The 24,737-nt window shown below is 37.2% G+C and overlaps 1 protein-coding gene across 1 annotated transcript in view; it reads right to left on the reverse strand.

Annotated features, from left to right (window-relative positions):
• Hltf (helicase like transcription factor) overlaps window positions 1–21,937 on the reverse strand; it is a 52,647-nt gene extending 30,710 nt beyond the window's left edge. Inside the window, exons 1-10 of the mRNA XM_027392103.2 lie at window positions 21,738–21,937; window positions 20,163–20,370; window positions 14,872–15,038; window positions 13,504–13,637; window positions 12,644–12,741; window positions 10,325–10,399; window positions 8,857–9,048; window positions 5,041–5,136; window positions 2,415–2,484; window positions 1,153–1,246 (exon numbers count right to left, since the gene is read on the reverse strand). Of these exons, the coding sequence (XP_027247904.1) occupies window positions 1,153–1,246; window positions 2,415–2,484; window positions 5,041–5,136; window positions 8,857–9,048; window positions 10,325–10,399; window positions 12,644–12,741; window positions 13,504–13,637; window positions 14,872–15,038; window positions 20,163–20,370; window positions 21,738–21,757 (1,154 nt within the window). The 5' untranslated portion in view covers window positions 21,758–21,937. The remainder of the gene's footprint in view (window positions 1–1,152; window positions 1,247–2,414; window positions 2,485–5,040; window positions 5,137–8,856; window positions 9,049–10,324; window positions 10,400–12,643; window positions 12,742–13,503; window positions 13,638–14,871; window positions 15,039–20,162; window positions 20,371–21,737) is intronic.
• Window positions 21,938–24,737: the final 2,800 nt, after the last annotated feature.

Consider the following 24,737-nt stretch of genomic DNA (forward strand, 5'->3'; position numbering starts at 1 on the left):
ACTAGTATCTAAGTCTGTTTCCTCACTTGGAAAATGGTAATAAAAATATAACTGACTAAATGTGACTATAAATAAAAGGCCTAAAAATACTACTATTCTGAAGAGTCAGCTGGTCTGTATTGGCTATAGTACACATACTGGCTGATGTTTGAACACATTTTCCTTGTTATATGTCCATTTCCTTTTATCTGATCTATTCTACATAACAGTGCTATATTACATAGGCTTATGACTAGTTCAGTTTTTAGATTTGGCATTTAAATAAAAAGGAAACCAGGCTAGACTGCAGGATTAAGAGCACTGGCTTATCTTCCAGAAGACCTAGGTTCAACTCCACACCCACATGGCAGCTCACAGTGATCTGTAACTTCAGCTGCAAGAGATCTGATGCCTCCTTCTGACTTCCTTGAGCACCAGACACAATAGTGGCACACAGACATACATACAGGCAAACACTTATACAAATCAATAACAAAATGAAAACATTTTTAAATAAGGAGAAAACTAGTAAGTAATGATTTTGAGTTCAAGAGGGGATTAATGACAGAATCATCAACTAGACCTTATTTTGTGATTACTACTTAGGAATAGCTAGTGGAGTTTTAGACATAAGATCACATCCATGTACATTGATGGGAGACCACACTATATAAAAGTCTGGTACCTATACCTAGTTGAGAGGGTAAATAAAGCTTATAAAGTTAACAGATTCAAGGTAAGATCAAACAGGAATATCTTTTATCCACATTCTCCCTAGAATCTAGTCTGTGTTAACACTCCAAAAATAATTTTCTGAATAAAGCAAAGAGTGCTATGTTAAGCTTTCTGAACACATTAATTTCATCCCTCAAAATCCAAATGAAAACTCTTAATGTCTCATCAAGAAAATCTATATCAACAAAAATTAGGGGGAAAGTGGTAGTGATTATTAAAAATTAATAAACCACTTATTTTATAGATTAACAGTACTTTCACTTTTAAAACAAAAAAGTAGGAGGAGACTGGCAACATGACTTAAGAATTAATAATTTCTTTTGTCATTGTGATTTAACAATCTGCAATTAGAAACACAGTACTCATCTCTTTCTCTTACAAGAAAACAGAGGAAGAGTATAAATAGATATGCCATGTAGCTTAACCCCAACACTTTACCTTTTAGGGCAGAAACTAGAAAATCCTGACATAGGACACTTCTTATTCTCCTGGGTATTTGAAACGCCAGGTTCTTCACTACATCTAGAAGGCTCTATTTTAAAGAAACACACAGAATTATCAAATTGTCCTAAAACAGCACTATCGCTCTGAAAATCTTAGTTTTTCCATAACTAACCTTGAGCTTTTACTTCACTACTTTCAAGCCCCGTTGGTAGGTAGTCTTTCTGCATTTCTCCTAAACTACTATTTTCCACTGGGATATATATAAATATATATCTTCAGTTTTTTATGACCCAATAAAAATGTCTTTTTCCAGTAGTTACCCACCAACCCAGAGGCTGAATTTACTTCTGTATAAAAAACACTCAACAACTCACACACACCCAGGAGGAGGGTAAATCCTAATAAAATACTAATATAAATTTGTATTTTCAAATATTCCCTGTCACTTACTAACCTTCCTTATCACTGTTTAGTCCTCCCAGGCTCTGCAAATATACTATTGTTGGCCTAAATTCAAATTCATTTTCTTCCCAGAGAACTTCATTAACTTGCAATGAAAATTTGATGGCATTATGTATTATAAGCCAATTATCGGACCTCTCACCCACCACCTACTTGCTTGTGTACTCCACTCCCTCAAACTTAAGAGTGCTGACTTATGTAATTACTCTTGAGTTCTCATTTTCTCCCATAAGCTTACACAATTCTCACCCTATAACCAAGTATCTTATCATAAAAAAGAAAAAAAAAAACATACACACACATTCAATTCTACTCTCTTCAAGTGTTTTCTATCCCTTACTGCTACCCCAGTCCTTCCCAGTTCTACACACACTCATCCACAATATTTTCAGCTTTGTTCTGCTTCAACCTGGCTTCAGCAAGTAAAGTATAATGGTCATGACTGCTAAAATCACAGGTCTCTTCCCTTCTTTGACTTCAGAATTGGTTCTAATTTATCTTTCTAGCTTTCTTTGTAACTATGTGCACTGCATTGTAATATAATGAAGTTCTAAAACAAAACATTTTTTCTTTAAATTGTTCTTGGAAGAAATTTTTCTCTCAATTAAAAATATTTTCCCTTCCTGGTATACTAATATCCAACTATTTTGACAAAACCTTTTCTGATTAACAATCCTCACAAAGTTCTTCAGAAAAGAGATCCTAAATTTTTGTATATTACAAAACCCAAAATAGGATTTTCTTAGGTATAAAAAACATAAAGTAGTTAGACCATATTCACAATTAAAACTCACCTGTGCTTAGTTTATCTGCCTCTTTGTTAGTATTACTTCTTCCCAGTTTGACAGTCTCATCCTTGTATTCCTATGTAAAAAAAGGCATTTTCTTCAATGGGGTATCAGTTTTAAATGATATTAAGATTAATCTGTTTTATATTGATTTACTTTACATAATAAAGACTGCTTTAATGCTAATAGATTTCTTACCATTTTAAAATTGGTGAAAAGGGAGATAAAAAAGCAAAAATAATATACAAACTGATTTAAATTTTTCTCACCAGTATCTCAAAAATAAAAATCATGAGAAGCTTCTCTCCTGATTAGTGTTTTTGGATCTAGAAGGTATGTGTACACCAGCAGAGTAGAAAAGGAATCATCACTATTATCTAGCTATGAGACATGCAATCTACAATAATGACACACTTGAAGGATATACTAGTATAATGATACTACAAATGTTTATTAGAGTAACCAATCACTTTTTAAATATTGGATTTAAGGACCATTCCATGAGAAAGAACCCATATATGGCATTGCTAAAATAGCCCAAAACCTGAGACTATAGATAGGTCTTGGGGGACTTCCTAGGGGAAAACCTACTACTATTATTCTGCTAAATGAACACAGCAATAAAACAACTCCTAATGACATACTGCTACACCCACATACCAGTTCATTGCTCAATTCTCATCAGAGAGAAGTTTCATCTTGCAGTAGATGGTAATAAACAGATAAGACTTGGAAACATACATAAAGTGATATATTTTTAAGGACTCAGCTGGAAATGAGATGTCTTTATCAAACCTCTCTCCTCAAGGCTCAAGTCTATGTGGAAAAGTAGGCCAAACAATTTTAAGAGTCAGATGACTCCAAGGAAACTGCATTTTCCAGACACAACAGAACTGATGTACATAAGGAACTCAGAGACTCACAACACACACAAGATCTACACACATTCAACCAGACAAAGTCCCAGGATGGGGATAGGGGAAATAGGCACAAAGCCCCACTCTACACAAGAAGCTGTTTGCAATTGTTATCTGTTGAGAAAGAGAAAATCACTTTTCTCCAATGCGGTGACACTAAACCACACTGCAGGACAGGCCCCGTGCTCAGAAACAGCTGGCTAACACAAAATGGACTCCATGTTTTTAATGTGCTTTTACCAGTGTTTTCTTTAGATAGCTTTTTCTTTTTAGTTTTTTTTTTCTTGCCCCACCCCCAGGTTCAACCCCCCACCCCTTTTTTTGTTTTTGTTTTGTTTTGAGAGAACGAATATGAGGTTGGGCGGTGGGAAGATCTTGTGCAAAATTTTTTTAAGCCAATAAATGCAAAAAATAAAAATCTTTCCTAGTTAGCTTCCTAATTATACACTTTGACATTTCTTAAAATATGAAAAAAGCAATGAAATTTTCCACTATACTAAAAAAATAAAAATTAGTTGGTATTAATCTTTCCAAATGAACACACACACACACCTCTCAACTATAAATGTTACTGCAAAAAAAATTCATGAGATAAGATTTACACTGGAATAAAACACTCCCACACTAAATTTTCAAACCAGGATTCCCTATTTGGTAAATAATGTATCTACCATTAGGCAGATACTAGTTTCTGGAATTCCCAAAACTAGTATGATACAGCAGTAGTATTTATAGCAAAAATAAATGAATCTGAGATTCTAGCAGTGTAAATAAGTCCCAGTAAACGTTTAAAAATTTAAAAATTCAATAAGGTCTAAGGAAAAGTAGTATACATGAAAAGTAAAATATAGAAAAACATCTTTGTGCTGTTTCCTAATTCAGGCTTCTATGATTTTCAGATAAAAACAGGAATAATTGTTTATTTCTAATTTCTCTTTTGTTTCCCCTCCCTTCATTCCTCCCTCCCATCTGCCAGCAATAATAAACGAGCTCTTAGCTACTGCCCTACTACCATGCCTGCCTGCCTATAACAATGTTCCCCACCATGATAATGGACTAACTCTTCAAATCTGTAAGCAGCTGGGTGGTGTGGTGCACGCCTTTAGTCCAGCACTCGGAAGGTAGAGGCAGTCGGATCTCTGTGAGTTTGAGACCAGCCTAGTCTACAAGAGCTATTTCCAGGACAGGCTCCAAAGCCACAGAGAAACCCTGTCTCAAAAAACCAAAAAAAAAAAAAAAAAAAGAAAAAACTCTGTAAGCAACCTCCCAATTAACTGTTTTTTGTTTGTTTGTTTTTTTATAAGCTACCTTGGACATGGTGCTCTTCACAGCAACAGCAGTAAGACAAACTGGTACTTATACTCTTTTTATTTATTTATTTGTGTCTTCTGGGTTTTTTAATTTGTTTGTTTTTATTGTTGTTTTGAAATAAGGTCTTATTATGTAATCCTGACTGGCCTGGAACTCACTTTGTAGACCAGATTGACCTTAAATTCAAAGATCCATCTGCTTCAGCCTCTCAAGTACTGGGATTAAAAACATGCACCCCCATGAAAATTGGTATTTATGCTTTTATAAGCACCATCATAAATGGTGAAAAAAAAACATTAATCACATCTGAATAAGATCAGCTATTATTAATTAGCTGTCAATGACTTTTAGTGAGATAGCGATTTCTATAGTAAAGCAGCCTTCACAGAACACACTGACTTTACCTTTCTTAGCTGATTCTTCTTGCTTCTTTTACTGAGAAGAGGCTTGCCATCAGCAAAGTTGGTAAGAATTACTGCAATGGCAGTAAGAGTTTTGCCCTTTAAAATATTTTTAAAAGACAAATGGTCAGATTCTAAAACTCATCTAGAAAACATTTCAAAACCTATTTTAAAATAATAAAATACCGAAAATCAGTCAAAGGCACAGCATGCATGATTATTAAACAATATAACTGTTAATGAAAAATAAGTATTTATTTAGCTAAGAAAAATTTTCTTATACCTTATTACAAGTTATTTATGATCAACTATCATTTATGATTGACTATAAGCACCAGAGAAATGCCATTTTATTTGAATGACTACCACTCTACATTGAACTATCATTTTATCATGAAACTAATATTAACAGCTATTTTCAATAAACCTCAGTTAATGTAAGATAATGAGGAATTATAACATGCATATGAAGACAATCACCTTCATTATTTCCAATAGTAAGATATACAGTAATATAGAAATAAAACTAGTAATTTTAAAGAGGTCCCCAAAATCTGGTCCTCTCATACTCTTTGAGGAAAATGTAAGATAAAAATTATTTGTGTGTGTGTAAGTGCATGTGTGACTATATCTGGATGGAGGCCAGAAGAATCTCAGTAGCAGTCCTCAGACACCGCTACCCACCCCTCTTGAGACTATAATCATATCATCTCCCTTCAAACACCCCCATAAATCCCTCCTTTCTCTTTTAAATTCATGGCTGCTTTTATCATTAATTGTTGTCACATGCCTATTTGCATACACTCATAACTATTTTTACTTGAAAGAATGGGCAACTGTCATTGTTACTGACTGAGTATCTCTGATGAATTTTCTTAAAAGTAATCAATGTAAGGTGTAAGGAATTGTCTTTAAGGAAAACTACAATATTTCTTTCGAGGCTTAATTTCAATTTTCAATCAAAAGGTAAAATGTTACAAAACTTGCACATGACCGTATGACTAAAACAACTGCCAAGAAGTTAACCACATTTCTCATAAGATTAGTAGTAATGTTGAGGAATATAAGCTTTCGATACTGCATAATGAAATCCACTGTATGACGCAGATCTGCAATTAGTACTTTCCAATGGGCAAGCCCCATCAGAAAATCAATTACAGGTGAAGCATTCAATGTACAACATTCATAGATTTTAATGATAATAAATAAGTTGAGTATCATTGCCTAGTGGTTAGTATCTTTAATGAATACTTGGATTTTATTATTTTTATCTTAAAAGCTTTCAAAATACTTGTGAGATTAATACTGATTGTCAACTTGACAGGAACTACAGTCTCTGGGAAGACAAACCTCTGGAAATGTCCATAATGAAGTTTCTTGACTAGGTAAATGAGGAAGGATGAGACACTCTGTATATGGCACTATTCCATAGAGTGGGGTGATGGTGATCATCTGCCTTTTGACTGTAGGCACAACATGACCACCACTTAAATTCCTGCCCTTGTACCTTCCCAATGATGGGACTATTATCACACAGAACTGAAAGTCCAAAACAAAATAAAACAAACAAAAAAAAATGTCCTATATCTAAAGAGATATGATACTGTGGCGATATTTTGTTTATGCTGTAACAAAGCTTGCCTGAACATCAGAGGTCCGAGATAGCCACTAGTTAACCATAGAGGCCAGGCAGTGGTAGCACACACCTTTAATCTCAGCACTTGGGATCTCATGCCTTTGATCCCAGTATTTGGGAAGCACATGCCTTTAATCGCAGGATTAGGAACGAGGAAACAGGAAGTGATATGGTTAGGCAGAGAGATGAATATAAGGTAGGCAGAGACAGGCGCTAGCCCCTTTCCAGTCTGAAGATTTTGTATAGGTAGGAACTCTAGTGGCTGGCAGCTCTGCTTCTCTGATCTTTCTGCTTTCACCCACTAATATCTGACCTCTGGGCTTTTATTAAGACAAATTAAAAATTGTGCTACGTGGTATCATAGAAATAAGAAAAGCAACTAATAATACTTTTCCCTTTACAGTATCTGTAAAGAAAAAAAAGTCAACACTATCCCAACATGCCAAATAATGTAACAATTTGACAGTTCAGCTGCCACTTTTTCACCTAAGCATCAAAACAACTTGCAAAACTAAACAGTGACAGCATCCTCATAAAAGCTGCTATTGTTTAGAAGTCTTTAAAATACACTACTTATATAAGTTTTTTGTCTATTGTTCCTTTTACATATTTCAAAACTACTTTAATGCCTAATACTATAAAAGTTATAGAGCTCAAGTGACAACTCTATGACCAAACCCACAGGAATGGATATGGTAACAAGTCACAAATATCTACTATGTTGCATACCCAGTATTTGAACTAGAATATGATTTCAAAAGACACTGTCTTCTTTCCTCCCACAGAAAAGCTGTTATGAAAAACACCAAGAGGAGTTAAATGTGTAGGACAGTAGGTAGGATGCATGCCTAATATGGCTGAAGCCCTACATTTCATCCCCAGGAAGGAGAAAGGGAAGAAAGGAAGGGAAGAAAACTGCCGGGGTCTGAGGAGTCAAGGTTTGGTCCTACAATTTGGTTCTGAGTAGGGAACCTTAGTGTTAACAGGAATACAACCTCTAGGAATGGGGATGGATACTCCTAGAAGATGTCGCTGCCTGTCATGGCCTCACCGTGCTACTTGGGAAGTCTCAGAAGATCCTAAGCATGAGCACAACCATGAAAAGTAACTGTCTTCAGCTTACCACTTTCTAGCACTGCACGTAAAAAGACTGCTCTGAGAGACGGGGCACTGCTTTCTGTCCTCTTCCCATGTCTACTTTATCAGGCCTATTGGTCCTAATCCCATCCCCTGGCCCACTCCCTTTGTCTACTTTATTACTGCCACATTCTGAATTTCTCACACTTGTTATGGCTCCAATCTGACTTGTCACCACAACTGTCTTGTTTCCTGTGCTACCATCTGACATCTCATGTGTCCTGTCTAACTTTTCATGACTCAGGTCAAACTCAGCACCTGCATTATTGTTTCTAAACTTCTCAGCAGACCTAGTGGCACTGAAGTTGGGGTCATACAGAGAGCCTGACATGAGGCCAGTGTCCATATTGCAGTAGTAAGGGAACCTGTAGGAAGGGGCAGCCACCTTGTCCTAGGTTAGGTTGGTGGTAGGCCTTCCAGCCAGATAACCACCAGGTCTATGGGATCATCAGCATAGTCCTGATGATTTTCATTCTCTGGTTTCTGAGGATGTCTCTCTTGGTCAAGCAGTCTGCAACAGAAGCACAGCAAGAAACAAACAGGCCAGTATAGCTAAACAGGCTATAAGAGGGCTGTGAGACTATTGCTTCTCTCTTGTTGAAATTACTGCCAATGCCAAAGGACTTCTTTCTTAAAGCACAAAATGAGGTGCAGGTTCCTTAGTGGGAACTAACTGAGTCTTGCCTTACTTTCTACTGTTTGTTGCAATGGTGGGGGCTGAACTTGCTATCATTGACCTTTACTTTTTAAAAACCCCATGAAAGGCAGGTTGCCCTGAATTCCAATAAGTAAAGAAAACTGGAAATATATGTTTATATACTCATTAATATTAATGTATTGTTACCCATTTTTAACTATTCTTTGTATTTGACTCTTCTGCTGGTTCCCTAGAAGCCCCTATTTAAAAAAAAAAAAGTAATGTTCTATCTACATTGAAAGCAAAGTCTAGTCCTAAACTAGCACCCATCTTTCAACTTTAAAATTTCTGTTTACAAAACTGTTATTGCAAACTAAGATTTTTCTAAATGAAGAAAAATGAAAATTACCAAACCCATATCATCAGCTAAAATTCCTCCACGGACATTTTCCGGTCGTTCCTTCTCAGAAAAATTTGTTATTGTGTTATAATATAAGTCATTTCGCTGTTCCCAGAATGGTGGAAGGTCTTTGCTGTTCTCTCGTGAAATCATCCATGCCAGGGCTTGTTTTTGGTGTGGAAGCAATGGAGTTCCAATAGCCTACAAATGCAATGTCATAAAGAGAAATATAGTCAGTGTTTTCTCTTTTCATATGCAGAAACTGAGTTATTTTAATTTTTTTTTTTTTTTTTTTTTTTTTTTTTTTTTTTGGGTTTGAGACTGGGTTTCTCTGTGTAGCCCTGGCCGTCCTGGAACTAGCTGTAGACCATGCGGACCTTGAACTCACAAAGTTCTGCCTGCTACTGTCTGAGTGCTTGGATTAAAAGTGTACAACACCACTGCCCAGCATCTGAGTTATTTTCTTATAGTATAAAATGTATAAATTACCAAGACAGTTAATAATTCTGAAGCTTTACATTTGAAATATTGATTTACATTTTTGAGTTCTTTATACTTTCTAGATATTAACCCCAAAACAGACATGAATCTGGCAGAGACTAATGTTCTAAACTATCTCAGCAGCCCATTAACTGCTTCCTTTACTATGCAGAAGCATTTATTTTACCCAATACCATTGGTCAGTTCTTGAAATTATTGAGTTTTTAAAATCTTTTTTTGAAATTGAAATTGTCTATCAGCAAATGAGGAAATGAAGAAAACAAGCATTTCTCAAAAAAATACATATAGCAATAGATATGTGAAAGAATGCCCAATGTCCTTACCTTTGCACTAAGAATGCATCTCACCTTTGTAAGAATAAATACCATTTTAAAAACAAACAGAAAATGTTCACATGGCCTTAGGAGAAAGGGAACTTGCTAGTGGAAATGTAAGCTAGTGCCACCACTATAAAAATCAGTATGGAGGTTCCTAGAAATAGAACTACCATATAATACCTCTGTGAGTAAGCTCTTCTAAGTTTAATGTGGCATTAAAACAGTACCAGCAGCAGCAATCAGCCTAGGGGCCCATCAAAAACTAGACCAAAAAATTGCAATATATTTACGCAGTAAAGTTTCATTCGTCCATAAAGCACAAAATTATGTGTCTTATAGAAAAACAGATGGAACGGGATCATTATTATTTTGTAGGAAACGCCAGGCCTGGAAACAAAGCCAGACCCATGTTATATGTGTTCTCTCATATTGGGAACTTAGGGTGTGTGTGTGTATAAATATCCATATATACATATTAGCAACATATATGACATGAAAACAGAAGGCTGACTACACAGAAATACTCAAGACAGAAAGGAGAAGGTAATAGGGTATGAATATAATCAAACTCAAAGTATAGTGCATACCTGAAGAACAATGTTATTATAAAACTTTATATATGATATAAAGCAATTTTTTAAAATATACAGGTTCTGTACCTCAGCTGGCTCCATTTCATTAGTTTTACCATCTTCTTTTAAATCTTCAAATAATTTGTCAAATTCCATTTTGAGCTACAGTTAAAAAAATAATTAACACTGAACAAACTAATAGAAGTGAAAATTGCATGTAATTCAGATTTCAAATCATTTTCATTGAACAAGTCAAATGATCAAGTGTACATAAATAAGTACCTGAGATAGTAAACTACTCACTGAAAAGCACTACAAGATGATTTTCCTATAGAAATAAATGTACTCATTTCAATGAGTAACAACAGAGCTACAAAGGACCGTGGCTATAGCCTGCTGAGAGAGCACTAGCCCAAGCATTTATAAGGCCCAATCCTAATGCTACTGAAAGGACAGTAATGAAGTCAAAAGATGCCAGTCACAGTCCTATCACAAATGACCCTGCATATTTAGGCAGAGAACTGTGGCCTGTATCTTATTTTCATAAAATCAGAACATGAAATAAATTCCCTCTCTCTTCCATTAGAACTAGCATTTAAACTATTTTGGGAAACCTACTAGATACATGTAACTTGCTATGTTCTACAAAATGGTAGGATAATTCCATTATTAGGCTAATTTAGCTGATCATTTAAACTGATGTAGTTCTATTTTACAGCAACTTACACCATATGTCTTACAATTTCTTATATATGTCTTACATATGTCTTATAATTTTACAAATTAGCATATGAATGCATAGCAGTCATCTAGAAAACATCATGCCAGCTTAATAGAAGTGGCCTATGGTTTGCCCATCAGGCACAACCTCATGCCCTTTCAACAGGCAGGGAAAACTGTAACTGGGAAATAAAAAGAATACCTCTAGTGGATAAACATATAAAATGTTTCAATGCTTTTGTCTAAATCTACTAGGGGAAAAACAGTCATAAAAATGTTTTAATGTTATTGTCTAAATTATTTACATGAACATTAGCACTATATTTTTTTATAGAGAAATTTGGTGAAACAACATACTGGATGACAAATTAAACAAAATAAGTAGAGCAATATCAGAGATTTTAAGTTTTTTAAGATTGAATTAGCAACCTAACTAAAGAACGAGAATAATTTTCATATTCTAGTGTTTTTACTACCACTGTGGACATTCTGAAAATTTAAAATACAAAAACACTACATACACAGTGTGATTTTATGTATGTATAACTGCATATATGTGAATCCACCCTCCTTTTCATAGATCTAGCTAATCAAAAATATAGTGAGTCATACAATGTTTATGTATGAACTAAGCCTCTATACAGACTTCCCTTGTAATTGTTCCCTAAATATACTCTAACTACTACATATCTTTTATACATATAACAGATTAATTAATTTAGAAATTGTTTAAAATATGTAAGATGTGCAATGATTCTATACAAAAATACCATTTTTTTTTATATATAAGAGACTGAATGATTCCAGTTTCTGTGAATTATAAGGGATGACTATAGTTTTTTGTTTGTGTGTGTTTTGGATTTTCGAGACAGGGTTTCTCTGTGTAGCTTTGGAGCCTATCCTGGCACTTGCTCTGTAGACCAGGTTGGCCTCAAACTCACAGAGATCCACCTGCCTCTGCCTCCCAAGTGCTGGGATTAAAGGTGTATGACACCAACGCCCAGCTGATGACTATAGTTCTTATCACTGCTTTGTAAGATTATGTTTGCAAATTAATATCTAAATTCTGTATGTTATACAGTAGTTTTCATTATAATTTTAACAGCATACCTAAAGATCACTAATACCAGAATGCACATATTTATCCTGTTCTTTTAAACAGCAAACTATCACTAAAAATTTATATTGCAGTACAAAATAAAAGCATATCTATAATACCAATATCTGAGAATCAGAGGCAGGAAGACAAGGAGTTTAAGGACATTCTCAGCTACACAGCTGTGGTAGTTTGAAAAAAATTGGCCCCCAAAAGGACTGGACCTGTTGGAGTAGGTGTGGTCTTATTGGAGGAAGTATGTCACTGTGGAGGCAGGCTTTGAGTTCTCATATATATACTCAAGTCATGCTCAGTGAGACAGACTACTTCTTATTGCCTGTGCAAGACTAGAATTCTCAGCTACCTCTCCTGCACCATGTCTGTCCATATGCCACCATGTCCTACCATGATAATGGACCTGAACTCCTAAACTGCAAGCCATATAATTAAATGTTTTCCTTTATAAGAGTTGCTATGGTCATGGTGTCTCTCCACAGCAATAGCAACCCCAAGACAAAAATGACTTTGAGTAAGTCTACATGAGACGCTGACTCAAGATAAAAATGAACACACAACAACAAAATGCTTACCTGTTCAGTTGTCATCTGTACTGCAACATGAACTGGTGTATTATGGCTGGGTCCAGCTCTTCCAGAGCTCCAACTATTCTCCAAACTCAATCCTGCATCTACAGTTTCCAAATTGAAAAAAAAAAAAAAAGTGAAAAGAGATTAAGTACCAGAAATAAACATAAATATCAAACAGTATTAAAAATTCTCACAGATCTGGGGGTGGAGCTCAGTGGCAGAGTAATTGTCACTGGATAGTCCCCAGAACTGAAAAGAATATAAAAAATAAAACAAAACATAATATAAATAAGTTTTCTACCACTAAACTATATCCCTAAGCCTAAAACAAAATTAAAACTAAATACTAAATCATTCCCACAAGAAAGAAAAATCACATTATTAAATAATCACATATTATTTGAGTAAATTCTAAGCAAACATCAAGTTCTTTTTACCTCCCTACAGAGCAAATCTTCTTACCCAAAAGTTATAAAAACAAATGCTTAAAATGAAGAATTATGTTAACATTGGGGAAAATTAAACAGGATACATTGACCCTCCTTGTGTATTTTTATTTATGAATGAATCTATAGTTCCAAACATGCACTTCTGTATCTGAACTATTTCATTTTGTATGAGTAGTCTATGACATTTACACAATGAAAAAATCAATACATTGATATATTCCTTAGAATCTATTCTGTTATTAAATGATACATGATTATATTTTAATAGAAATATAAAAAGAAAAGTCAGCAATTTCTTCAAAAGATTGAAAAAAAGGTTACAGCTTAGAGTATTTTGCATACATTACTTTAGCCAACCAAGTTCAAAGAGACTAATTACTTTACAATCCCTGCATCTTACAATATCAAACTTACTTTTTGGTGTGGGACCCAATTTAAATCCATGTTTTGTCAATTGATTTAAAACCACTTTTCTATTTTCTTCTTTTCCCCAAAAAGTCATATGAAGAGGCATGGTAAAAGCATTATTTGCACCATAAGGAACTACCCTATTATAGTAAGGGGAAAATGAGAGATTAAAAGTTATTTTATAGTAATCTGAATATATTGAATATATTACTGAAACACAAAAATGTAAAACAAGAACAGATTATTTAAGCAAATTTGAAAAATTGAAAAAGAAAATCAACAATCAGAAGGAAAAGGTAATTTTTTAATAACAGGATGTCAAAAGAACTTGAGATGACAGCATAAAGTAGTTTACAAAAGATAGCTCACATACAAGACTGCAAAATAAACAAAATAATGCATCTATTTGAGAGGATAGTTTTAGCATTCAGCATCCTGTAAAAAATGTATTCTCAACTGAAAATGGTTATAAAGGAAAAAGCAAAGACGATTCCTAACCACTTATTTTATCTTCCAAATCGGCTAGGATGAATACGATAAGCATTAGGATTATGGTATAACTAACCCAAATATTTACACTAAGATCACAAACACAAACACTCACAGAGAACAAGTAACCAGAATGAAAATGAAGTTCTAGCAATGAGAAGCAAAATGGTGAAGAAACTGACAGAATATATGCCCTAGCTAAAGGGCAGCCACTTCCTAAGTCCCAGTCAATGGAGACCACATGCCAGACCTATCATTTATCAAAAGAAAATTCTTAGTAAGTTTTACTATATCAGAGATATATTATATCAGAGATAAATACTATATTATATCAGAGATAAAATTATTATATGAAAAATATAGAATATCCTGATTTCATTTCCCGTAAGAAATGAAGCAAACTCAAAAAACATGCAAGTGAGCTAAGCATGATGGCACATAGACTTCTAGTTCTAGTACAATAGGAGGCTAAGGCAGGGTTGGCAGTCCAAGGCCAGGTTGTACTAGCAAAACCCGGTCTCAAAACAATAACCAAAAAGACAAAACACCCCACCACCATGATGTCCCTGGTAATGCATGCCTATCCTGCGTCTGAAGTGGGAAGATTACCATGAGTTTAAACTGGGTACAACTGCAAGAGACAGGATAAGGATATACTCCCTAGTATGTAAACACAAGTCTGTTTTTCTAAATGGTAACAATTTAGTAAGAAAATAAGAGTACAACTCTTTGATGGCTAGAAAGGAAAGGCAAAGAAGAAAACTGAACACATCAGAAGTACAGAGATGGAAGGTGCCAATGACACTTCCAGAGGCTCAGGAAATGCTTAGATAATCAAAGATAACTGAAAATCACAGTTACTTAAACAACTCTAGAAGCACATACCCTTCCACTTGTGCCAATTTGTTGTCCATGATATAGGCCAAGGCAGCTGCAAGATCTCTCTTTAAATGGCCAACCTGATCTCCATTCACATTATTTACTCTAATTGCATTCTTATCATATGGATTATTAGGCTCTCGTTGTAAAGAAACCATTTCATTATTATTTACCTAGTAAAAATAAGAAACAGATAGTAATATAAAAATGAACAGTAATAGCTTGACTTCCTTGTACTGTTTCTACAATTTCCATTCATGCATTATTGTTAATTTTTCTTTGGTTTTTTTGTTTGCTTGCTTGCTTGCTTGCGTGATTTCTTGAGACAGGGTCTCATGTATCCCAGGCTGGCCTCAAATTTGCTCTGGAGTCAAAGATGGTATTGAACTTTGATCCTTCTGCCTCTGTCTCTTGAGTGCTGAGACTACAAATATGCACTACCACTTTGTTTATGTTATGTTGGAAATTGAACCCAGGGGCTTGGTAAAGACTACAAAGCAATCTATCAACTGAGCCACAGGCCCAGCTCAAACCAGAAATAGTAAGTAATATATTTTACAATGATTTTTCTACATTTTCTAATTTATTTTCATTAGAAGCTAATAAGTCTTTACAATGTAAAAGGTACATCTAAGTCTACCTTAAGGATTCATACTACCTGCATTTTTTTCAAAACAGCTAATTGTAGTGATATATTATTCATGATTTATTAAAGCTGCCTGAGGATTCAGATATTAAAGCTGCCTGAGGATTCAGAAAGCAAAGTCAGTCACGATAGAAACCAGGCACACACCTTTAATCCCAGCAGTCAGAAGCTAGGAGGTGCTGGCACACACCTTTAATCCTAGGACTCAGGATTAAGAGGTAGATGGACCTCTGAGTCCACGGCCACCCAGATCTACATAAGAGTGATCCAGTCCTAAAGAGAATTATAGCTCAGACCTTTAATCCCAACATCAAGGAAGTAATAGAAGACAGAAGCAAAGTGAGTAGACCCATTCATTCTCCAGCCTGGCTGAGGAGAGGTTACAGTCTGAGGCTTGGTGAAAGCCCATGGAGACAGGATCAGCCCTTTCAGCCTGAGGTAGAGGTAAGAAGCTAGAAAGCCAGCTGCTTTGCTTTTCTGATATTCAGCTTGAAGTTTGAACCCTAATATCAGTCTCTAGGTCTTTCATTAACCCATGTTATAGCTAATCTTTGGACATGTGGCCCCAAAATGGTATGATTGGGTCAGGGACACACGTGCATCTATGTTCATATTTACTCTATTCATTATAGCTAGGACATGGAAATATCCTATATATCCATCAAGTGATAACAAGTGAAAATGTGGTACCTATATAAAATGGGATTTTATTGAGTTGTAAATAAAAATGAAATTTGCAGGTCAAGAGATGGAGCTAGAAAACATTACACTGGGTGAAGTAACCCAGAGACACAAACATTACATGGTCTCAATCATACGTGGATCTTAGTGTCAAGTCTTTAGATGTGTATGTTTAATTTGGAGTACCTATACAATCCAGGGAACCAGAGAGGGACAATGGGTAAGGGTGGGAGAAAGAAATCAGCTGATATGAAAGGGAAAAGTGGAATAACTAGGAAGTTTAACTGGGGAGAGAGATGAGAGGGTAGAGCAGAGGAAGAGTGAGGGGAAAGACAATTAACATGATGGGTGATGGATATATGAAACACACACACACACACACACACACACACACACACACACACACAGAGAGAGAGAGAAACCGTGTGACACACACACAGAGAAACCGTGTGTGTGTGTGTGTGTGTGTGTGTGTGTGTGTGTGTGTGTGTGTGTGTGTGATTTTTTTTTCCCCAAATAAAAAAATTTAATTAGAGTTACCCTATTCAGGGGACTATGCTCATCCCAGAATCGCTAGTTTGCCAAATTTAAAGTACAGTATCAGGTATGGGGTTCTGGACTTCAAGGTGTCCCAGAAACTTCCAAAACAATACAGTGTATTGTCTTGGCTCTTGGCTGCCCTGCAGAACTTTATGGTTAAGACAAGTGTGAGGACAACATACTGGTCACAGGGTCTAGAGAAATAAAGTTGGTACTAATTTATTCCCTGCTGACTAGCTTTGACATAAGGGCAGGTGCTATGGAAGCTTGGGGGGGTGGTCATCAGCAGTCTTATCCAGCTGTGAACCACATGAATTGGAATAATTACTGGCATAGCAAGAAATGTCCTTAGGTACAACAGTGGCATGAACACTACAGGAGTAACTAACCACTTTCTGTTCAGATTTATTTTTATTAATATATGATTTTAATTTATATATTGACATTTACAGAAAACAAGTATAGAATATAGAAAGTAAGTTATGATATGAAAATTCAATGCATTTTATCTATTTTAAAAATAATGAAGGTATTACCTACAAATACTATACAGTGGAAAAATGAGCTAAATATTTAATCAGCACATATTCTTTGTCTTTTGTTGTTTTGTTTGTTTGTTTGTTTTTGAGACAGGGTTTCTCTGTGTAACAGCTCTGGCTGTCCTGAAACTTGCTCTGTAGACCAGGCTGGACTCGAACTCACATAGATCAGCCTGTCTCTGCCTCCCAAGTGCTGGGATTAAAGGCATGTGCCACCACTGCCCAGCCTAATCAGCATATATTCTTATTAGTTAACTAGTGTTATAGAGATTATTCTAAGCTCAACATAAGTAACTGTTATGGGATTAATAACTATAATCTAATACTTCACAAAGCTGTAATTTAGAAAACAATGTAAATTTAGCAATAGAACAAATCTAAAATACAACTCAAAGTGATGTGAGAACCAAAGAGCAGTTAGATACTAAATAAGAATGGGTTGTGTGTGGGGGGGTACCTTTAATCCCAACACTCGGGAGACAGAGGCAGGTGGATCTCTGTGAGTATGAGGCCAGCCTGGTCTACAGATCGAGTTCCGGGACAGCCAGGACTGTTACACAGACAAACACTGTCTCAGAAAAACAAACAAACAAACAAAAAAACAAAACAAACAAAAAAGAATGAATAAATTGCTGAAAGAACTAGAAAAAAAGGAAAATATTTCAAGAGCAAAGACTGGAGTAAAATTAACACGTCTTAACAAAGCATTTGAAAAACATGGCAAGAAAAATAAATGATAGAGGGAAAACAGAAAAATGAAAAATTATAGTAAAAAATATTCAGAGGCAGTAGAAGACAGTATATATAGGTAGTATAGAGATAACAGCAAAGAGATCAAGTCAGAAAGAGGAAGTGAATGAGAGAAAATGGAGTTTCTAAAAAGGAAATGACTTTGAAATAAAACAAACATTTAAAACTATAATTATAGATTTTTTTCTGAAATAGAAGGAAACAAATTTATAGAACAAATACTCTAATGAAATTATTAGACTTTTAAAATAAGAATATCTTTTAATCATCAGGCAAAAAGAAATTCCAATTTTCCAATTCAGTTAAGTGGGGAAGAAAATCCTGCTGCATCAAGTTTCACTAACAATATCCTGTGCAGCATTAGGATACAGGGAAAAAACATGGATCATACATTTTATGTTTAGCCAAACTCTCAAGTAGAAAATGAAAATTATGAATTTATAAAAACTCAAGAAATTGTTCTTTCCTAAGTAATCTCCTAGATGGGACATCTTATATAACTACTAAACAATACGAGATGTTTCAACATAAAAAATACAGAGAATGAAAAACAAGACAAATGGGAAACACAGAATTCCCACAAAGTATCTCCTGATAACTTACTTCAATTAAAAAAAAAAAAAGTTCTGGGGGCTGGAGAGATGGCTCAGAGGTTAAGAGCACTGGCTGCTCTTCCAGAGGTCCTGAGTTCAATTCCCAGCAACCACATGGTGGCTCACAACCACCTATAATGAGATCTGGTGCTCTCTTCTGGGGTGCAGGCTGAACACTGTATAAATAATAAATAAATCTTAAAAAAAAAAAAGTTCTGAAACCATCAAGTACTCAGAGGGCTGAGACAAGTGGACCACTGTGAGCTCACTATGAGTTCAAGGTCAACCTGGACTACTTAGTGCTTGCCAGGTTAGGCTGTAGAGTCAAACCCCTTCCCCCAAGAACAACAAGAAACCATTTAACAAGCTTTATCATAAAGATACAAGGGAAGGGGAAAAGTAACAAAATCAACAAGATTCCGAAAAACAGACCTTGTTTTTGACACACAAATATGTAACAGGAAACAAGAGTGGACCTTACAGCCCATAACAGCCAAAGATAATATATTAACCCTGTTTTGAGCCTGATAAAAATACAGTTTTAATAATCAACAGAATCCAATTATTGATTGCTATGAAAATGAAACATAAAAACTAAGATGTATTTTATTTTTAATCATGTATACTTATGTATTCTATATGGGGGTATGTATGAGTACCCATGTATGCCAGAAGAGGGCACAGGACCTCTGGAACTGTAAAGGGAGTAGTCAGTGGCCAGCCATGAGTGAACAGAACTCCAGTCCTCTGCAAAAGCAGCCAAATGTTCTTAACTGCTGAGTCATCTCTTCAGCCCACAAACTGAATTTTAAAGAAATATATACTGAACTATACTAATATAAAATTTAGTATTTGTTTTTACAAAGATAAAGAAAAAAGAATAAAACAAATATAGAAAATACTTGATAACCTCTGACTTACTCTAATTTTATGTTTGAAATTTTCTCATGATAAACTGGATATTAGAAGTATTACCCAAATAACAAAGATGGCCATAATGAAGATTACAGTGCACAAAATTATATATATATAATACATACACACACATATATATATACTCTCAATCTGTCCTCTTTTTCTCACGAGCACACACACACACAATCAATTAGAGAACAGGAATAAATCGAAGAAAGAGCAGGAGCTATTCTATTGCAAAAATAAAGAACTCAAAAGTAAATAACTTATCTAATAAAAATTGATAGATTCGAAGTTGCTTCCTAAATTCAGCATATATTTTCTTCATTGGGACAAATCATTTAACCATCTACATCTCTACCTTCCATTAAGGAAGAGAACCTCAGTAATTACAAGAATCAAATGTCAGTATGGGCAAAAGTGCTTTATATACTGTAAGCATGGTACAAATGTACAAAATTAATCAAAGATGGTAAAGGTATTTAGAACAAGCCTTTGAGTGACATATTTCAGTCACTCAAAGTAAAACATTAATTGTATATATGTATACATAATATGTCACCATTTAATATAATTTACGGTTAAAACCATATGCATACAACAATTTTATTTAGTATCTACTCTTATACTCACTACTCCTGTGTAATAGCGCAGTCCAACAACTTGACCTCTCAAAGTTCCAAATAAAATGGGATCCAGCTCTTCATCACTAGTTAGGAAGTCATCTGGAGGGATAACGTCTTGGAACTCAAAACGTGGAAAGAAAGTTGGGTATGAAAGTCTTGGAAAATTTCCATGGGCTCCATATTGGACAGACTGCAAATACTTCCAAACAGGATCCCTATTAAAAAAAAAAAAAAAAACACAAAACAAAAACAAAAACAAAGCATACATTAAAACAATAGAACTTTCGGGGAGTTAGTGGCACACGCCTTTAATCCCAGCACTTGGGAGACAGAGACAGGCGGATCTCTGTGAGTTCCAGGCCAGCCTGGTCTCCAGCTCGAGTACCAGGATAGGCTCCAAAGCTACACAGAGAAACCCTGTCTCGAAAACCAAAAACAAACAAACAAACAAACAAACAAAAAAAAACAGAACTTAACCAAGTATTTCTCAAAGAACACAGTCAAACAGTATTTTCAGGCCAATCACTTCCTTACATTTTATTTTAGCAAGTGAAATGTTATGTGGCAAATACCACTTAACAATTACCCTGGCTAAAGCAAGAGCCGAGTAGGTAAAGCTACCAAATCTGACCTGTTAAATACTGGAAATTCTTTCCTGCGGAAATCTATTTACATTAAAATGTCAAAATCTTCAATGCCAACTAATGAAGAAGAGATTTATAAAAACAAAATTACCATTGTATATGTTTTTTTTTTTCTTTTTGTTTTTTTCGAGACAGGGTTTCTGTGTAGCCCTGGCTCACCTAGAAACTCACTCTGTAGACCAAGCTGGCCTTGAACTCAAGAGATCTGCTTGCCTCTGCCTTCTGAGAGGTGGGATTAAGGTCGTGCGCCCCATCGTCTGGCTATGAAAATATCTTTAGCCTTCGACATAAAGCATTCACAGCTTTAACTCCTGCAGAACAGCTATCTAAACTATGACATCATAGGAAGCTGACCTGCAGGCCCCCTTACCTATCTATCCATCACCCTGTTATTTTAAAGGTAACCAATCTTAAGGATCATTATTACAGGAGTGGGCATAAAAACCGCTGCAGGTGATCAAGTGATGTTTGCTGGAAGCCTTCTACAAGTTGTCTTTCCCCTAAAAGCACACGGGGCTATCCTTTGGGAGTCCCCGCTTCAGCTCTCCTCTGCAAGCACAGGCTCCTGCTCACTACTGTGAGACACTGGGTGTCGGGCTGTCTCGGAGCTGTCACGGTAACAATTCCTAGCGTATGGCGAGACAACAATGCCTAGAGCACAGTGGGTAGCCAATAGGTGTTCTGATGAATAAAGCTCTTCGGGTGGAGCTTTGGACCCCCACAACCGGTGATGGAGACCTCCCGAGGTGCTGGCAGCAGATTCTCGGGTCAGCCGAGACAACGCTTTGCGCAAGCCACACGTGCAAGCGACCCGGGGAGGGCATCCAAGCCGCACCTATCTTATCTATCTATCTATCTATCGTCCGCCCGCCGGGAGCGGGTTCACTGAAGACGGCGCGGGGCCCCGGGCCGCACGCCCCACCCCCTCAGCCCTTCACCTCTTGAACATCCAGGACATGGCGCCGGGCGGGGTGACCTCGGGATGCCCTGGGCGCCCGGACTTTCTCAGGCCGCCTGAAAAAGTCCCTCAGGGTCTCGCGGCCCAGGGACCGGGAACCAGATGCGAACCGCGAAGAAGCGACGCTCCAGACGCGGGTTTATTTAGAAGCCGACTCCCACTACTTCAGCAACAGTCTGAGAGGCCAGTGACGTTTTGTGATCGGCACTGAGATTGTCCAATCGGAATGAAGAATCTCTAAATACCAACCAATCAGGGTGCTAGAGGGTGGGGAGCTCCGCCCCATGCAGCGATTCAAAGGCAGTGGAGTGTTGGGGAGGTTCCATCCGGGTTCTTCCGCGCCCCGAGGGCGGTTGCGCGGGAAAACCTCGAGGTCTTTCAAGTGAGCCACTTGGCTAAAGGTTCCCTGCCCGCTGCAGAGGAAAGATTTCTTCCTGCCACTGCCCAAAACCATAAGGCTGTCTGTCCCCTGAGGTCTGAGCCTCCTTCGCCCACCCTATCTGAGATAATGCCTAAAGGGCCTCCCCTAGAAGGAGGAGCTCATTTCCTCTGAGATGCCCTATGTTTGTAATTAGGAACCTCGGTGTGTGGAGACCCTGAGTCCTAGAAATCTGAGGAAGAACACAATTTCCCTTTCTCACCTTATTTTCTAGTGTTTAAAGACATTTTCATCACTTAGTAGAAGAAAGCCATAAAATAGGACAGTCTTACAACTCTATTGCTGAGACTGGTCCAGCACTGGTGTAAGGTGAGGTGGCAGCTGTGGCCACTTGCGTTTTTTCTCGGGAAATTGAAGGAGACACTGTAAGAAAAACTTTATAAAGGGAAATTCGGCCTTAGGGTTGTGTGTGCATCAGTAACAGCCAAGGTAGAGGTGGTTCCTGTACCGTGTGTTAGACCCCCGAAAACTCAAGTATCTGGGGTCCTAGGCCACATTCGCGGTCACCCCAATCACCAGGCAGATTCCAGAGCTTGCTGCAAACTGCACGAGGCTTTATTGTAATTTAACAAGCTAACCCCATGTTAGCTCGGGTCTTTCACCCACCCGCCATGGCGGATGGCTAGCAAAAGACGCTCCTAGGGCCTCCCAAGAGATCTTATAGGACAGCGGAAGGGGAGTGTCTAGGGGTACGCACAGACTCAGGATTGGTGTGCCTCCAGGCTTGGAGGGCTTGCCCTGTGTTGATTGGTCAACTGGTTGTTATGGCCCATAGGCCCTCCCAGGGTGGTTGCTATGCTCTCCAAGTCATTGCTGTGCGCTTGTCTGTAAAGCACACCCAGGGTCGTAAAGCATAGCGCCACCAGCTAATTTCTGATTGGTTCCTTGTCACGAGGCAGGCATCTGACTTTCTAGTGTCTGGGACAAGGTCATTATGGCTGCCAAAAGGGAAGCTGGTCCCTTCATGTGAAAGACCACAAAAATACTACTGAAGTAGTCTTTTAACTGTTGCCGCTTCACCTGCACCTAAAATAGGAAGCTAGTGGTGGTGCTGAGCCAAACAAACATAATATGGTGTGCTGTAAACCATCAGAATTGCTAGATGTGTTTGTGAATGTTTTAAACACTGACAGCCAACCTTCCAAGAGTAGTTCATTTTGTGATTCTGTTGGCATAGTATGAAAGGTAGGTGGCTTGTGTGTGTTCGTTGTCTTACAAAATGATGATCTGTGCATTATTTAAGTGAAATGAGAGTATTTCAAGTGGACCACTGGCATGACATTGTGGGAAATACTAATGTCAACAACAACAACAAAAAAGAACAACAGACAAAAAACAATTCACTTTAACAGGCTTGGAAGGCAAATATCAGTAAGCATGGCCTGGGAACAGAGATTTAGATCACCCCAAATGCCTTGGTCACTAGGAGGTCAGATGCCTGCCCTGTGGCAAGGAACCAATCAGAAGTTAGCTGGTGGTGCTATGCTTTACGGCTCTAGCTGTGCTTTATGGACAAGTGCACAGCAATGATGCACAGAGCATAGCAATCACCCTGGGAGGGCCTAATGGGCCATAACAACCAGTTGACCAATCAACACAGGGCAAGTCTGGAGGCACACCAATCCTGAGCCTGTGTGTACCCCTAGACACTCCCCTTATACTGCCCTATAAGATCTCTATGCAGTGGCTTCGCAGTGTCTTCCCTAGCCATCCGCCATGGTGGATGGGTGAAAACCCTGAGATAACATGGGGTTAGCTCATTAAACAACTTCAATAAAGCCTCTTGCTGTTTGCATCAAGCTTTCGCCTCCGCATGGTGATTGGGGTGGCCTCAGTCCTGGACTGAGATCCTGGGGGCCTGAGCCTCTAGGGGTCTTTCACTCTCATATGCCTAAGGTGCTGACATTATCCTTAGCTTTTTAGTTTATTGAAAGCTAGTGCTGCCTGTACATTCCAAATGATTTACCAAATGGTCACAAAAATGTGTTTAATACAAAGGAGAACAATAAATGGCTAGCTATTAAGAAGGCTAAAGGTGGACCAAGATCATTTGGCTCTGGGATTGCAGCATTCCAAATACTGCACAATCATTGTAGCTCTAAACTGTTAATCAACCTTGCAGAAGATTCATCCGGAGGTATATCATCTTTCCTGGAATTTTTGTACATGTTACATAGGCATTCTTCCACTCCAACCCCATCTGATAGAATCTGAAGCATTCCTCCAAACAGGAAAAAAAAGTAAAGATGATGACGACAACTTCCTTTAAGTTATTGCACTTTCTTTATGATGTATAATGGTACAAATGGCAAAGTTTGGATTTTTTTTCAGTAGTGGGTATTGAATGCTAGGGCCTGTCCAGTGTAAGCAAGCTCTCTACCAGAAATCTATATTCTCAGCCTTTATTTTACTTTTATCTTTGTGACAAGGACTTAGAAAGTTTCCCAGGCTAGCCTTGAATTAAATGTATAGCCCAGATAGCCCAGGTCAACTTTGACCCTGAGGCAGAACCTCAGCCTCCACCAGTAGCCTGTATCATCA

The sequence above is a fragment of the Cricetulus griseus genome (assembly GCF_003668045.3).
Source record: "Cricetulus griseus strain 17A/GY chromosome 1 unlocalized genomic scaffold, alternate assembly CriGri-PICRH-1.0 chr1_0, whole genome shotgun sequence".
Lineage (NCBI taxonomy): Eukaryota > Metazoa > Chordata > Mammalia > Rodentia > Cricetidae > Cricetulus > Cricetulus griseus.